The 17,427-nt window shown below is 35.1% G+C and overlaps 3 protein-coding genes across 3 annotated transcripts; 2 read left to right on the top strand and 1 right to left on the bottom strand.

The window, feature by feature from the left end:
* Positions 1 to 1,834: 1,834 nt before the first annotated feature.
* On the bottom strand, positions 1,835 to 4,670 carry LOC141586662 (outer envelope pore protein 24B, chloroplastic-like). The gene is made up of 3 exons (XM_074407958.1): positions 4,357 to 4,670; positions 3,287 to 3,643; positions 1,835 to 2,215 (listed from the first exon to the last, which is right to left on the bottom strand). Exons 1-3 carry the CDS (start codon positions 4,564 to 4,566, stop codon positions 2,135 to 2,137), a joined length of 648 nt encoding a protein of 215 aa, XP_074264059.1. The 5' UTR covers positions 4,567 to 4,670; the 3' UTR covers positions 1,835 to 2,134.
* Positions 4,671 to 5,850: 1,180 nt separating this feature from the next.
* On the top strand, positions 5,851 to 9,910 carry LOC141586660 (uncharacterized protein At1g01500-like). Its single transcript, XM_074407957.1, has 4 exons — positions 5,851 to 6,056; positions 6,192 to 6,249; positions 7,296 to 8,139; positions 9,299 to 9,910. Exons 3-4 carry the CDS (start codon positions 7,417 to 7,419, stop codon positions 9,524 to 9,526), a joined length of 951 nt encoding a protein of 316 aa, XP_074264058.1. The 5' UTR covers positions 5,851 to 6,056; positions 6,192 to 6,249; positions 7,296 to 7,416; the 3' UTR covers positions 9,527 to 9,910.
* Positions 9,911 to 12,263: 2,353 nt separating this feature from the next.
* Positions 12,264 to 15,036, top strand: LOC141586659 (glucan endo-1,3-beta-glucosidase 7-like). The gene is made up of 3 exons (XM_074407956.1): positions 12,264 to 12,451; positions 13,620 to 14,281; positions 14,377 to 15,036. The coding sequence occupies exons 1-3, from the start codon at positions 12,385 to 12,387 to the stop codon at positions 14,995 to 14,997; spliced, it is 1,350 nt and encodes a 449-aa protein (XP_074264057.1). The 5' UTR covers positions 12,264 to 12,384; the 3' UTR covers positions 14,998 to 15,036.
* The last annotated feature ends 2,391 nt before the right edge of the window (positions 15,037 to 17,427 follow it).

Genomic DNA, 17,427 nt, shown 5'->3' with positions numbered 1-17,427 from the left:
AATTAAGGTTTCAATATTAGAGAGAAGGGAGAGAGAATTAGGTTTACTGTTTTTTTTAGTGAAGGGCAAACAAATGGAAAGTTTGGTGCAAAAAGTACTGTATTGAGTAAAAAACGTATTTATAATGGAAAACTAATGTTATGAAGGTGTATTTTTATGAAATCTATATATTTTTTTACCATAAAATTAAGGATTTTGTTTTATAAATTTTCTCCAATTATTTTAATGATTTTTTTTGTTACAAAGTTAAAGGTAAGTATGTGTTTAAATTATTCTCTAAAGTTATAATTATTGCATTTAATGAAAAATTTACCAACTTATAGTTTATAGTTTTAACATCAATTTTATATTTTGATGAAAAAATCATAATTTTGAATTTAATTACAAGGATAAAGTTTAATTATAAGATTATATTTTAATGAAAGATAATAGTAGTTTAAAGAAAGAAAGTTTTAGTTGTTCTTTATTTAGATAGAGGCATTTGGAGGGAAAACTAAGAGCTTAGTAGTAAACTAGTGTAGATCCCGCACAAATGCGCGGTAAATATAGGCCTTTTATTTTTTAGTCTATTAGTTATAGATTTTAGATTTATATCTCGCGAATTTTTATAAAAAATAACTAATATTAAAATTAATCAAAAGAATTGAATAATTCCATGAATTGTGTTTTTTATGAAAATATTTTAACTACAATAATTTTTTTAAAAAAATCTTTTTTATTTACGAATTTAATAATAGGAGATACAGTTTTTATGTATAGATTATTTTAAATAGAAAATTAGTTTAATAAATGAAAATCTAATTTGTTTCCGTATATAAGTTTGAGCACTTTGGAGGGATAACTTTAGAGAAGTTGTATTCTTTTAGTATATAGGAGGATTTATACTTTTATAATTTTCGCCTCATTAATATTTATCAGTTCACTCCATTGTATTTTGATATGAAACAAAAAAAAATAAAATGGAAAACTAATAAAAAATTTTATTTAACTTGTGAATTTTTTTTAGTGAATGTTTTTTTGTCACGAAGCTAATAGTAAACATGTGTCAAGTTATTCTCTACAGTAATAATTATTGAATTACGGAAAAATTTAGCAACTTATACTTTATAATCAATTTTGTTTTATTTTAATGAAAAAATCGTAATTATGAATTTATTTAAAAAATTAGAGTTTATTTATAATAATATATTCATTGAAAAGATAATAATGGAATGAAACTTTATTTATTACATTATTTAGCTAGATGTTTTTTGGAGGGAAAACTAAGAGAATTTTTATTCTCTTAGTAGTAGGGGGAAGGGGGACTGTGGTTACTTTGTTATTTTTTTCCTCTTAATTTATCTCAAATTAATTGTCATGTTCCTAATTTAAGCATTTAAGCAAGGAAATAGAAAAACTCAAATATAACTCCTCCATAAATAACTACTACTTTCCATTCTTCATAAATCAAGAGGTGAAGTTATTTGTTCACAATTTGGTATCAAGGCTGAAATTGTTTCTTAGCATTAATCCACAACGTAATCGACAGAACATAAGCCCGAGTTCTAGAGTAATTCTACAGCTTGAGATACAGGTGGTTAGTTTTGTGTCGAGTAATCTTGAGCCAATGTATCCGTTCAAATCGAGTATGGTTTGCATCAAACCACTTTCATATTTTGGCACTATCCAAACGTTGCTATCTTATACCTTGCACTCTTTTAAGGAAAAGAAACCAGGCAGATCACAAAGAGTAGGATGGGCGAGGTGCAGAGCGAAAATTAAGGACTTTCAAACCAACTCGAAAGCAGACACGTGTCCTGAAACGTTCAGATAGAATAACAAGGCAAGTAAAAAATTTCTTGATCCAAGATGATAACTCCACAACATTATGAAGCCTGGCAAGCAGGGAAGTGGCCGCATTCTGGGAGTAACAATAGATTTGTGCAAGAAACAACACATGAAGCGACTCTAGGACAACTGTTATGTAGCATCCAACACAAATTTAACCTGCTGTGAGAGGCATTTTTTGCAGTTCAGTAACTGTAGTAACACATACAAATAAAGTGATACATGTCTAAAGAAAAAAAAACTACAAACCGATAATGGTTGAGCAGTCGGAAAAATTTGATAGGATACAAAGGGCGTTAACGCTAAATCATAGGTCAATATTCCATGTAGTCTCAGCCATCAATTTTGGCATCTTTACTTCCTCGGCCAGATTGAAGAGTGCAGAGATCTGCAGAAAAACACAATCCACTGCTATTCAAATGCGAGACTAAATCTCCAAATATGAAGCAAGGAAAATGAAAGATGATAATAGTACTAAAAATTGTTTCCAAAACAGTCCCCGACTCATCATTTTGATGCCACAACTTTCCACCTCGAGATAGGTAGAAAACATTCAAGTATTCAACCTTTCAAATATACGGGTATTCACTGTAGCTTGGACGCTAAAAATGGTTTACAATCATTTATCCTGCAACTTCAAAACGGGGCTAATGCAATTTGCAGAAGGTCACAAACAGTCTTGATGCATTTGAGAGTTTCAAGTCAATACACTAAACCTTTGTGTGGACTTTGGATATAACTAGAGGGAGGGAAAGGGAAGAGAGGGAACGGGCCTTCCAAGTCTTTTTTACCTATTGTCCAAACACGGTTAATTGTATCCCCTCTTAAGTAAACGGCACAAAATGCCCATGTCAGCACACACATTTGTTTGCTAAAAATAGAATAGTACATAAATCAAAGGAGATCCCAAAAAGGAAAGTAAGCATAAAACAAAGCAAAGTAGTTCTATTTTTAGACGATTCCAACGGCTGCTCCTAGCAAGTTATGCAATTGTAAATCAGCATAAAGGCCCCACACTCATCACCTGCGGGTGGCTGCGCGTCATCAGGCTACAAGTGGTATGATAAAATACTAACTGAAGCTAAGTCACCTAGTAGATAACCAATAATAACATAATATGCAAAGATCTAGGATGCGGGATCCATTAACTTGAAAATTTTCGTGAAAAATCCAAATCACTGCAGCTAAATGGATAAAATTTAATCCAAAATATTAGAACAGCAGTAAACATGGGATAATCACTTGAAGTTGCACAAATGTGCTATCAAATTTATGAGTCCTAGAAACATAAAAATACTTGACATCAAAATTTCAAACTTCAAGTATGCCTCGAAACAAAAAGTTTCTCAAATAGCAAATAAGTTTAGCGTATACGAAAGCAAAAAAAATGGGCAAAAGTATGTAGAAGCAAATTTAGTCACTACAGCAAGCAAGTATAGGCTAAAGTCGCATTACATACCTTAAGACATCCAATTCTCTTTGAGTTCTTCGACCACTCCAGCCCAAGCTTATGGTTGCTTGTCTGATACGAAGCCTTGAGCAGATCACCATAAACCCTCCTAGATAATGCAAAATCCCACGAATTCTTACTCAGATCATAAGACGGTTCAAAAGTAGTGTGCCCTTGGTGCACATAGGTATACTTGAATTTTCCATTGTTTGAACCCATCATGTGATTTGCAGAAACCTTGTTGCACGAATCCAATACCAAAGTTCCATCCAATACAGTTCGGTTATCAGCTCGGTTGTGAATGTAAGTAAGGTTCAACTGTTTCTCTAGAACCCTAATTGAATTCATGAACTGAAACCTAAAATCCTACACAAATTGAAGATACAACCACTGCTCAAAATTCCAGCAAATCATACCTACCAGTCTAAATCCTAAAACTAGTCAAAAAAACGAAGGTGTAACAAATTGTCCGCAAAGCCAACAATTCTGCTCTAGAAATAAAACATAGTAATGCATAAAATCAAGATAAGAAGTGGAGCATTCGGCCGAGAGAAAGCTCATTCTAGTAAGCAATGAGTTTATAAGTCATAAAGTAACATACTCGACCTATTACCTTACCACAAATTCTCATTTCAACAACGACTTTTCTTTATTCTCAATGAATTCCGGAAACCCGAGCAAAAAATCAATAATTAGAGTACACTGAGTTTATAGCTCCGAAATTTACTATTGCATGAGCTCAGATGAATTTCCCACCTTCGAATTCAATAACGGTAACAAAAAGATTTTAAAAAAGGTAACAATTCCGAATTAAATTTCATTTTGAGCATAAAGTTAATACTTCCGCCATTCATTTCATTTCCATATCTTTGGTCAATATACATGAGGAGTATTTTATTCAAACGCTACGGAAATGAAACGAATTACCCAGAAACTATACCTTGGTAAAACAATCTTTGGTCAATTATTTCAATTTCAATTTAGAATTTATCGGAACATATAAAACAGTAATTCAACGCAAAAACAGTAAGAAATTAAAGTTAAAAGAAAGAAAAGATTGAATTTTTAGAAGAAAGAACCTGGTTAGGGACATCATAGTGAAAGATAAAGGAACCGGGTTTTTCAAGGGAGAGGGAAAGGCCAGAGAATGAAGGGGATTTGGTAAAAGTAGCGTCGGACATGGAAGCTTTGAGCTTAAAGTCTCCTGCAGGTATGGCGATTGTTGAAATGGCGGATGTCGCCATTTTATCAGAGTCATACTCGTACTTGCCCTTCACTGCCGCATTCATCCTTTCTTTTGTTGAATTGAGTATGCCACTACTCACTCACTATATTTTGGTTTCGGCGGAGGATTTTAAGAGGAATGAACCGGTTGGGGGTCTTGGGGAAGGCCGAAGGGCAAGGAGGCAAGGAATCCGGATGAAAACCCGACTCGGAGCAAGTTTGGTACATGTCGTGTCGTGTCGTGTCGTGTAACATTCGTGGTTCTGGTTCATGACCTTGTGTTATATTTGAATTGGGATCATTTCTGATTATTTTCGTTCTTAATAAATGATTTTCATTTTGGTTAATTATGGATCAAGTGGTTTTGATTTTTGGGTTTTGCTGTCCCAATTTCAGTTTTAGCAAAACCTAAACCGAGTTTACTTTAGGTCGGTTCAGTTTAAGCATTTGGCTATGTATCGGTTGTGCAATTCGTGTCAGTTTAGTTAGAGCAAAACCTCTCCCTTTTCCACTCGACCTCCACCCTAACGACCAAACTTTCTCCATTCATCATCTTACGACCACCTATCGACGACCTCCCAAGTTATTTTCATAAGTTACATCCGTCTTAACATTAAAACGAATCTTTCTTAACATTAAAACAGGTTAAATATCATTTACTTATAAATACAAGACAAATCTGTTATATTTTCATATGCATTCTGCTTTTATTTAACCCGTACTAAACTTAATACGCATATACCCCTTTTAAACAAAAATTTGTATTCCATAAGCTAAAAACATGCACCTTGTAAAATGGTGTGTGGATAACTCCGCTAACTACCCCACACTTTCCTTGTATTTGAAGTGAGGTGGCTAATTATATTTCATATAATACCCCGCAAATTCTTATTTGCGACGGGTACTGTTCGTCTTAAATAAGAGACGGGTCAAATGTGACCATTTTATGAGAAAATGTGACTATTTTTTCATAGGTAACATTTTATGAACAGTTTATGAGTGGTTACATTTTATTAAAAAGTGGTCATATTTAATCGTCTCTTATTTGTGACCGTCACAAGGGAGAATTGCTGATAATACCCTTTGACATTAACAAACCCTCCCGGCCTCCCTTGACTCCCTTCTCCCTCACCTCACATCCTCAATCTCCCATAAACCAATTTTCCAACCACAAATTCTCATTGAAGACATGACATATCCGTCATAAGCTGAAGACGGATACCATTTTACCTCACAATGTACCCACTTTTTCTCTCTCTGCAACACTATTCATGTGGTCCCCTTTCTCCACTAACCCATTTTGTTACCATTTTATCTCACAAAATATCCGTCACAAATGGTAACCCGTCACAAGGGAGACCAATTGTTTTCCAACAAAGACTACATATATACAATTAAGGATCCTCTAATAATCCTCCACATCGGATAATACACTAGATCCCCAAATATCTTCTTTCTAATATTTGGGCCTCATATATCTTCCATAAACAAGCCAAATCAAATTCCTTCACCTTTTTCAGCCCCTCTCTTTCTTCATATAATTTTAATTTTTCTGGTCAGTATTTTATCTTAATTTAATTATTATTTATATTAATTAATTTATGTGTGAATTGCTAAGCTCAGTTTTGTTGACTTTTTCCTTTTTTATTCATGATTATTATATTAATATTGTTTGATATTTTTGTTCAAGATATGAAGAAAGCGTCGGAAATTGCTGACGATTTATCTCTACATCCCTACTGCTTCCGGTGTGTTCATTTTTTAAAATTCAAATTCGTCGTATTTTTTTGATTGTTGCTGGTTTTAATATATTCAATTTAGTAATTTGTTGGATAACTTATGATTTTATCATATTAATTAGGTCAATTCCGAATTCCGAATTCTAAGTTCAATTGTTCGTCGTAAAATTGATTGTGTGGTTAATTAAGTAGTTTTGAATAATTGTGCATATTATTCCACTTTGTTTCGGATTCTTTTGCTCCGAAGTTGTTTGTTTGATTGATTGATTGATTGAATAAGTTAGGTCTCGGTTTCTGTTGTGAAAATAAAAGGTACTCCCTACTTTCCGTTCATTTGTTTACTTTTTTTATTCTTTTTGCGGAGTATTTTAATCAAAGGTAAATGAATGATTGGGACGGAGGGGTATCATACAGGTTAAATTGCTCAATAGTGTGTACTGTAGGATATGTACAACTATCATGTGTATATTTGATCACACGATGACTGAATTTCGATGTATTACAAAGTTACAGATTAGCACAAATAGTCCGGATTTTGAAAAACACCGTATATTATACTCCCTCCATCCCGGTTTAATTGTTGTCCTTTGGTTTTGGCACAAAGACCAAGGAAAGAGGAGGGATCCAATTACTAAATGACAAGTGGATCAAATTGGGTGTGAAGGATCCAATTGCTCATGAAATGCAATCCTAAAATAGAAAGGATAACAATTGACCGAGACACCCCAAAATGGAATAGGACAACAAATGACCGGGACATAAGGGGTATGTAGGACTGGGATAAGATAACTTGTTTTTGTTGGTATAAAATGGCACAAACTCTCGACCTGTTTATATCTTGATCGAAAACTTTGGAAAGTTTGCTGACATCATCTCCGATTTCCAGAACTTGTTTTTGCTGGTATAATTGGCACATTGATGAGTTATTTAATGTTTACATTTTTGCTCTATGATAATTTAAGCTTCAATGTTTGATTACTCGATGACTGTTCACTTGTATATGAAAATTTAAATCATCATATATGAATGGTTTATATTTTTCCTTCGTGTTTTAGGTTTTCCTTGCTCGTATGATATGTTCCAAGTATTCGTTTCCGTACATTAGCAGTTAGCTACGGAGTACCTTACAGTGAGCAATATCTCCCAAGGTTTCGGAAACCCTAAGTTTTTTGGGTGATGGGATCTTGTGAAACACCGGACACCTATGACACAGGCCATAGTGGTCTCCACTCTAGTAGGCATCTCTCATTCCAGCCTTCAAGTAAATTGTCAGCATCGTGGTTTGAATTGAGAGTATTTTATGTTAGAATTAGCAATTACGCAGCCGATGATTCAACACCAGAATCTCTTACAGTCAATCATATACCTTTGAATCCTGATACGCTCCTAGAAGTAAACGGTGCCAGATGTAGTATCAATTCTGATGGACTTTCTTCCATTTTACGACGTGATCGGGTTGATAAAATGACTGAAGAGGCAACATATGTTAGCACAGACAGCGTAAGGTTTACAGGGAGTGTGAAATTTGAAGTATTTGACAAACAGGAACTTTTCTTAACTGGGTGTCTAGAGATGCCGAGCAGTAATGATTTTACGGAGGAGTCTGAAGATGAAGTCAGAAGCTGGAACCTGAGTTGTGATTTGGAAATGCCCACCGATACAGGCTTCTTGAAATTGAAGCGTAATGGAAGATCTGAATATGCAAAGCCTATTATTGAGGTCTATGTTACGGGTCGGTTTTCGGGGGCACCAGTTATCTTAACGAAAACACTACAGCTTACTTCTCGCAAGAAAAATAACAAGTTTCTTACATTGGATGCAATCCCTGAGCATGAAACAAATTCAAGCCAGAATGATTTCGAAAAGCAGGCAGATATAAAATCAAAAATGGGCATGCAGGTACTTTACTGGGCTTGCTCATTCATTTTCTGTACTTTCATTAAGCAAGGGTGTATGATTACATGCATCTTGTGTAACTGCATGGAAATTTCTATGTTGTAGTTTCATTTGCAACGGCTTATTTGTTTGTATCTGTGAGTTGTTACCATACACAAAAATTCTATCCTTATGTAGTGTTTTTATGCATCTCTTTGGTTAGTCTTGAATTACACCCTTAGTTTGTCGTTTTGCTTATGTACTCAAGTGGTTAAATTTGCGGAAAGAATTGTGTTTCAAATCGTACAGAACTACAGTCTACAGAGTTATGATCGTAGGAGGGGTTAGATTCTAAGATGTTTTCATCGTCGTTGTAGTTGCTGCCTTCATAAATTGTTATCATAAGACTATGTTCAATCTGCTGCAAGATTTAAAATCTCCCCCCCATTTATATAGACTTACAGCGCTCATTAGTTTTCATTTCTAAGAAAAACTAGGGGAAATAACTTAAATGGTGATTTAGTTGTTGCGCTCTGGGGTAAAGTGGGAGTAGTAAACTTATATGCAGTCGATGAGATACATAGGTGCTTTGCAAATTTAGCTTTTGGCACTTCCCTTACGTCAATCTGCTTATTTATTCATGCTTTATTCCCCTTAAATACAATGTATTGAGGAACCTGGTTGGCAGCACATCTCCTACAAGCTCTCAATATTTGTTCAGTCTGATTTGTTGGAGACAAAGTGCACATTCAAAAGCGGAATGTGGGCAAAAAATATTGTAGGGGTGGGGATTTTGAACATGAGCTAATGGTGGTGAATGTAGAATTAGGTACTTATAGACAATACTACTTATTGGTCTGTTGGCAAGGACGAAACTTATACTTCAGAGGCTGATTTTTAGACCGAGTATTCTCCATCGTCTTAATTAGTCACTTATATATAGGTAGTTCGCTTGTTGACAATACTTCTTACTGGTCTGTTGAAGATGCTTGTACATTTCCGAGCATTAGTTGTTAGACCGGACATCTTCTGAGTTTGTGCATCCATGTAGCAATTATCCGACACTAGATCTGGTACTACATGTTATTTGGTCTGTTATAAGTAGTCAAAGTAGCAATAAGATAGTTGACCAAATGTTTCATTGATGTTGCTTGAACAAGGAAGATATTTGCATTTCATGCAGGTGGTGGAATACAGAGGCTATAAACCAGAAAATGATCTCAGCAACCCTTACTGGAGGATGCCTGAATATATGGAAGGTGAAGATGGTGAACTTTCGTGGTTTAATGCGGGTGTCAGAGTTGGAGTGGGGATCGGCCTTGGTGTTTGTGTTGGGGTTGGTGTCGGTGTTGGTTTACTGGTTCGAACTTATCAGGCCACCACCCGAGGGTTTAGGAGACGGCTTTTCTAGCACTCACTTCTCCACCTTGCTTCACTGCTTCAGAATTAGTTAATATCTTTTCTGGGTTTTGTTTGGCAGCTAGTACTTGTTTTTCTTCCCTGTAGTTCCTTGTTTTATATTCCAAGTTTCTGCTGCCAGTTCGCGTTTGTCTATAATTCATCGTGAAACAAAACAAAACGGTATGATATAGAGAATATATATACATAGATTTGTAAAATTGTTTGTGTTTGTGCTACTGAACTTGGAATTTGCCCATTGTTGCTGAATGTGCGACTTGTAAATACCCTTTTCATGGTATGATATTGTTAAGGTTTTCTCTTGTAAACTTTTACTGTTGACTATACTGCATATTTCATCATTTTCATAATAATGGCAGTAATTGTTTGAATTTTACCTCGCAATTAACTACTCTGCAATCAAGCATGGGAATGTCTCAAAGCAGGTAATGAATACGCCCTCTCTCATTCTCTCGGTTCTTTAAACGTGTGTACTAATGTGAATAGTCGAATATAGACTATATCTTCCTCCATTCACTTGAATTCCATACATTTTCAAAATATAGGGGAATTCAAGTGAACCAAGGGGAGTTCGAGATGACGCACATGGACTCGCTCGATTGCTGGACACAACTTTAAGGGTCAAAATCAGAACTGAGTAGTTTACTGGAAAAAAACAAAAAAGTTGAATGGCGTCGAATTTCTTATTGCAGAGTGTATCATGCATTCATGTATCTACTACTATTAGGCCTTAGACAAGTGAGACATGTTGAGTCTCTTTCCCTTTAGGTAGGTGATTATGTATTGTTGTATTATGTTGATGCTTTACATATCAATCACACTATAACATTTGAATATGTTGAAAAGTTAAAGTTATTCTTAGCAAGGAAGGAAATGGTAAAGAAAAAGGCAGTATTATAAAGTTTGTTTTAAGTTGAGACTCAAGGTAGAGGACTAGAGGAGGAGGGCCCTTTGAATCCTACCAAGTTTCTTTTGCTTACCACGATACCAACTCTACTTTTGCAATCCATTTGTTTTGAACTGCTAAAAATGCACCAAAATTCGAGTCTAATAAATTGAAATTAAGTTTACAAGAACGGAATCTAGCATATGCCAAACCCAACAATTAAAAGTACATGTTTGCATGGTTTCTCTTGGGAGAGAATTCTAGATCGATGGTAATATCCAAACAAGCTAATTTTACATTAATGGTATGTGGAATTACGTATGGAAAATACTAGCAGGTGTTACTAAGCGGAATAAGTGAGAGACGGTCTCAGTGTTTCACATAAGTTTAATGTGAGACTTAACCCATAATAAACTAGAAATTGAAAAAGGAAAATGAAAAACATACGGAGTAAATAAGAAGGATAACTACATTTTATATGAAAGATCACACAATAAACTTATTATGAAAATGATATCATACAAGAATTGGGCTATGTTTGACAAAACTACCTGAAAACTACCTGAAAATGTAGCTGAAACCTGGAAAGGTGGTAACTGAAACCTGAAAAAGGTAATTATAGGGTAGCTGAAAATTAGGAGTTGATAAGGTAACTGATTATATAAAAATGTGTTTGGCAAACTAGATGAAAAGGTAGCTAATTTTGGTAAAATGATAGGATATGAAAATTATTTAATATTATAGAATAAAGGGGTAAAAAATGGAAAATAAGTCATTTCAGGTACCTGATTTCTCAAATGCTATCTTAGGTAGCATTTTATTTTAGGTACCTTATTTGACCAAATAAGCTACTTGTCAAACATTTGCAAAAAAATCAGGTAGCTGAAATGATTTGTTAAATAAGGTACTTTGGTCAAATAAGCTACCTGAAGTGTCGTGCCAAACAGAACCTTGGTACATTATTCGAGTTATTAACATGCATTTTAGTATTTTACAATAACTTATGTAAACCATTCACATAAATATGTGAATGAAATAGAGAATATCTTCTCGTCACTCGGATTTTAATTAGATTTGGGGATTTTAGTTTATTCTCAACTCAAAAGAAGCATATATTTATTTAAATTGGTTTAATTATACTCGTATGATTGAAGTGTTCTACGTTTGTCAATAAGCTGATAACAAATTTGCAAGCCACTCATTGTAGTGGAGTTATCCGATCAAACCTAAACCCTCACAAAATATAAACTGTATTACCTGTTCAAATCGTTTGTTTATCTTTGATTAAAATACACCTTATAATAAATATAAACGTTAAAAAATAACTGAGACGGAACGAGTACGAGGACATAAGTTGAGATTGAAAATGGGACATGTATTTGATAAACTAAAGATAGCTAAATTTATTACACTACATGGTTGAGATACTTCCGGACCGACAACTCCATCCTGAAATTAAAATTTGAATTAAGTTACTAGATTCCCTGGTCTTTACCGTTACGTTGTAAACTTGTAATCGACTTTGGTATTCTGGACAAATGATTAATTTACTTGTCCTACCTTCATGCTCCCTGCTTTCCCCTTTTCTTATACTCTTGTCATAGAAAAATTCTACTCTAAAGTCGGATGTATTGTATTGAAAATTTTTCTTACTTATAAATAGCGTTCAGAAAATAAACGTAAAGAATTTAATGGAAAGAAAAAGCAAATGTAAAGAATTCAATGGAACGAAAGGAGTAGTAGCAAATATTTACCAAATTTTAACTTTTCAGTTTACAATGTCTAGATTTTGATTTAAAAAGTGAAGCAAGAATGAGAGAGGTAGGATTGGTATAAGAACAAGAAAACCTTGGCAACTAAGGCAACATCCTTAAAATACTTGCTCTTTCCTCACTCTTTCTGCTCACCTTCGGTACCCAACAATACACACCACAAAATAACAGCATTTCCTTCATTAGAAAACTATGGCAAACCATGCCATAACATTGTCCTTCGCCCTCCTCTTTCTTTTACAAGCTTTTCATCTCTCCAGTAAGTTTTATTTCTACTCACTTCGTTGTATAACACTTAATTTGAAATCACCCATTTTGAGCAACTATTTCATCTAAATACTTGTTTTTCCTCGTAGTTTAGAACGTTGCAGTCGCGTCTTTATCTGTTTTGTATAAATCTTGATTTAGTAGGAGCTGGACTCCCCTCAGAACGTAAACGTTGCATTCGCGTCTTTATTTGCCAAAAAAAAAAGAAACAAGGTTGTTTAACTTCTTTGTTTTCTTGTAATTCCATTGTTCAACAGTTCATTTAGAAACTTTCAGAATTATTCGTATTGATTTAAGGTCCAAGGTTGGGACATTACTATACACCTTATACAAACTTCCTATTTTCGGGTTAGGATTAAGGTAGCCGGGAGCTTTAAATTCATCATACGAGTAAAAGTAATAGAAGACGATTCTATGCAAGAGTTTTCGGGTTAGTCTTAAGGTAGCCGGGACTCTATGAGAGATATGCCCCTGAATATACCTCTGTTGCAGAAAATAGTTGAAGATTCTTTAATGCTAAAACTTTGCATACTACTTCCTCCGTCCAATCATTTGTTTACCTTTGATTAAAATACCTCTCACAATAACATAAAAAGGTAGGAAATGATCCAGATAAATAGAGTAATACTTTGAGATTATAAATTGGGGATATTCTCTCGTATACCCCTAAACTTTTTCGTTTTCTATTTGGGATATTCTCTCGTATACCCCTAAACTTTTTCGTTTTCTAAGGTGTATCCATCATTTTTCAAAAAAAAAACCTTTGACCGACAAGAATTATCTGTTACGAGTTAAGAAAATAGTAATTTTTTTTTCAAACCAATTATCTCGTCAAGGTCTTGAATTTTTTTTTAAAAAAAAATCACCGCTATTTGAACTTGTAGCTGGTAGTTATGGCTGGTCAAAGATTTTTTAACGAATAAACTTTGACCAACCATAATTCCCGACTCCGAGTTGAGCCGTCAATGAATTCTTTATAAAGCTGAAGACCTCTTAAAACGATCAATTTGAAAAAAAAGTTTATTGTATCCTGAACTTGTTGCCAAGAGACAAAAAAAGAGGGTAATCTTAGAAAATGAAAAAGTCCATGGTAATATCCTCTAGCTTATAAGTCAGTTAAAAGTGGAGAATTAACAATTGGGACATAAAACTATGTACAGGATCCCAACCATACATAGGAATAAACTACGGCATAGTAGCAGACAACCTGCCACCACCATCAGCTAGTGCAAAGCTCCTGCAATCTACTTCCATTCAAAAGGTCCGACTCTACGGAGCTGACCCGACAATAATAAAAGCCCTTGCCAACACCAACATTGGCATTGTCATTGGAGTCGCAAATGGTGACATACCCGGTATAGCATCCGATCCAAGCACTGCTAAAGGATGGATCAACTCCAATGTTTCACCTTACTACCCTGCAAGCAACATTATCATTATTGCAGTAGGCAATGAGGTCATGTTATCGGGTGATGAGAATTTGATGACCTCCCTCTTGCCAGCCATGAAAAATCTTCAAAGTGCCCTTGGAGAGGCTGGTGCAGACAAGATCAAGGTCTCGACTGTCCATGCTATGGCGGTTTTAGCACAGTCGGATCCTCCGTCTGCTGGGAGTTTTAACCCAAGTTATGGGGACGTGATGACGACTCTGCTTGCATTTCTGAAGTCTACGGGTTCACCATTTATGATCAACCCGTACCCATATTTTGCATACCAGAGTGACCCTAGGCCGGACACGTTGGCTTTCTGCTTGTTTCAGCCTAATGCTGGGAGGGTTGATTCTGGGACTAAGATCAACTACATGAACATGTTTGATGCCCAGGTTAGTATTCTTCTTATACCGTCTTTTTTTAAGGTCACGAGTAGTCGAGTACGACCACTCAAAGACTTGTTAAACTAAGGTATACATTAATTCAGGTTGACGCAGTTCATTCAGCACTGGATAAAGCGGGATTCAAGGGGGTAGAAATCGTGGTTGCAGAAACAGGGTGGCCTTACAAAGGAGACGACAACGAGGTGGGACCGAGTTTGGAGAATGCAAAGGCTTATAATGGAAATTTAGTAAAGCACCTAAAGTCTATGGTAGGAACACCATTGATGCCCGGGAAATCAGTGGATACATATCTGTTTGCTTTGTATGATGAGGACTTGAAGCCGGGTCCTACTTCCGAGAGGTCATTTGGTCTGTTTAAACCTGATCTTACCATGACTTATGATGTCGGACTCTCTGGATCTTCCTCCGCTGCTCAGGCTCCCACGAATGTTGCAGCTTCGCCAACCACAAGCGCAGTAACTCCAACATCATCTCCATTTGGGTTGGCTCCATCAACCACTACAACGCCAACAATTGCCACCCCAAATGCTACTAGTCCTGTCACGGCCGTCAACCCTACCGGCGTGGCTACAGGTTTTGCCGCGGATTCCCCTCCAAACCATGGTCATACTCACGCTCCATCAAATGACGCCATTTCATTAAGGAAACATGTTACTTGTGGTTCTATTCTTGTTGCTTTTACTTCGACCTTGATGTTTCTGTAAATTTTGAGTTGATATATAAGTATCACACTTTTTTTCGTCTTTCCCAAAATAATTTCCATAAATCTGGAAAATTTGATCAGGTTGAACACTTGAACATGGCGTATATCCAATGAAAGTATGAAACAAATTGAACCAGGTGTTTCGTAGAATATACAGTAAATTCTAACGAAAGCGTTTTCCAACGTTGGTCTAAACATGTAAGAGTATAATAAGTTCTGCAATTTCCGGAATAGAATTAATCGTGGTTTCAGGTTTCTTTTGTTTTCCTCTTGAGTCTTTGCTTCAGGGTAGATCCTTGGCTCTTGGATTCAATAAAACACGTCGAAAATGCAAAACAATTACTCAAGCTAGCTAAGGCACCAGAATAGATATGCAAACAAATTTTTGAGTAAATTATCAATAACTCCCTTTTAAAATACACTTTTTAAAACTTACTCCCTTTTAAAAAATTATTTAAAAATTACACCCAAAATATTACAAAAATTTAAAAATTGCTACCAAACCCTTATATTTGCATTTTTACGACAAAAATACCCCTTATTTTTTAAAATTTTTCATATTACTACCCAACTCCATTACAACTATGCCCACACTTCAACCACCCAAGGACTCCACGGCTAACCACCACAATCCTCCGCCAAATTTCACCACCGTACTCGTCATATAAGAAATAAAATAAGGGGCATTTTTGTCATAAAAATGTAAAAGTAGGGGTTTGGGAGCAATTTCTAAAATTTTGCAATATTATGGGTGTAATTTTTAAACTTTTTTTTAAAAGGGAGTAAATTTTAAAAAGTATATTTTAAAAGGGAGTTATTGATAATTTACTCCAAATTTGTGCAAAAGACATGTATCCTATCCGCATTGGAAAATGAGTTGGCGACACCGGGTGTTACTCAATGTAAAACATTCAATAATTCTAAATTGTGCTGCGTATTTCTTTTTTCTGTTAATTGATAAAAACGTATTCCGTATTTTATTTTTGTTAATTGGAATAAACTATGATTTGAGTATCTTCTGATATTAAGGAAACTAGATTGATCGAAATCTACCTATAACCCTCTCGGGTGAGAAAGGTGCAAGAAAATCAAAGATTTTCCAAACACCACAAACAAACATAAAAAAAAAGACAGTAAAGAGGAAGCTCTTAATCTAGAAGAGAGTTACTTCAATACCCCAACAAAGAAAAAAAGAATGATATAATAAATAAACCGAAGAAATAGTAACGATTTCTCCCTAAAACTGGTGATACAGGCTTGCAATAACACGGAATGTGCCGCACCACAATGCAAAAGACGTGAGAACATAATAGACATTGGCCCCGCAACCTCACAGACCACAAACTCACCGAAACAAAGTCGGAAAGAAGAGTTTACAGCACAAGAAAAAAAAAGGTTTCCAAGGTGAAGAAGGGGACTAGTTTCGACATGAAAGAGGGAACAAGGTGTTGTGCTTATATAAGTGCAAATAATTCTAAAGGAGATATAAAGAAACCCGAAACTATTATGAAGAAACTTCAAATTTAGAAGAAAAGATTTCCAGATCTCAGTAGAAATCCAAAAAAATTAAAATCTCCAACCGCATTTCTATCATCAACAATTAGAATATTGCTTTTAAATTCTTGATTTAATCCTTCTTTAGCCAAGATATATAACTATGATAAACTCTCCCAGGCTAAATTGGAGAGTAAATCAAAGTCTAGTCATTAAGAAGAAGAAAATCAAGAAAAAAAAACTGGAAATTTTCAATCAAAGGGACTAAAAAAGACTACCAATCTTCATGAGGATGTAGATGAAAAAAAGGAATACAATGATTATGAAGAAAGGGAAAAAAGACGAAAGATAAATGGCCCTATCATTTCATAGGTATTTGGTCCCTATCAAATGGGTCTTTGACGGAGTACAAGAGCCAGAAATAACAGTCATAAGCTTGAGTCAGTGGACTATTTCATCAGAAATGGTGGTGTTTTATTTGTAAAGCAGCTTCCTCTAAGCCATGGCCTAGAAAGCGGATCAGCAGCTTAAAATTATGTCAATCAAGTAGTCAGCGACATCAAAAGAGCTACAAATAACTATGACCTTGAGCTTGCTCTTGCCGATTCTCGTAGCATCTACAGAGGAACATTAGACTATCAGAATTGTGGTGGTCTAGGTCCCTTTTGAAGTTTAAGGTTGATTCGAAATGGGTTGACCTTTTTTTTAACCAAAACTGCAACAGTGCAACTAGAATGATTATGAACCATACATGCATGTTACAGTACCGTCGGAAAACCAGATAATGTGTATTTTATAATAGCCATTGACTTATTTTAATACAGAACCAAAAAGTCGTGGTTCATCGTATTTTATTCATTTTGATTTAGTTCGTAAATGAAGTGAAAGCAAGCAACTAGTAAAATTTAGAGGAATGAAATTGATCACATAATCGAAA

Source organism: Silene latifolia, chromosome 6 (assembly GCF_048544455.1).
Source record: "Silene latifolia isolate original U9 population chromosome 6, ASM4854445v1, whole genome shotgun sequence".
In the NCBI taxonomy this organism is placed as follows: domain Eukaryota; kingdom Viridiplantae; phylum Streptophyta; class Magnoliopsida; order Caryophyllales; family Caryophyllaceae; genus Silene; species Silene latifolia.
The sequence above is the reverse complement of the archived record's forward strand: the minus strand, read 5'-3'. Positions and strand labels throughout refer to the sequence as shown.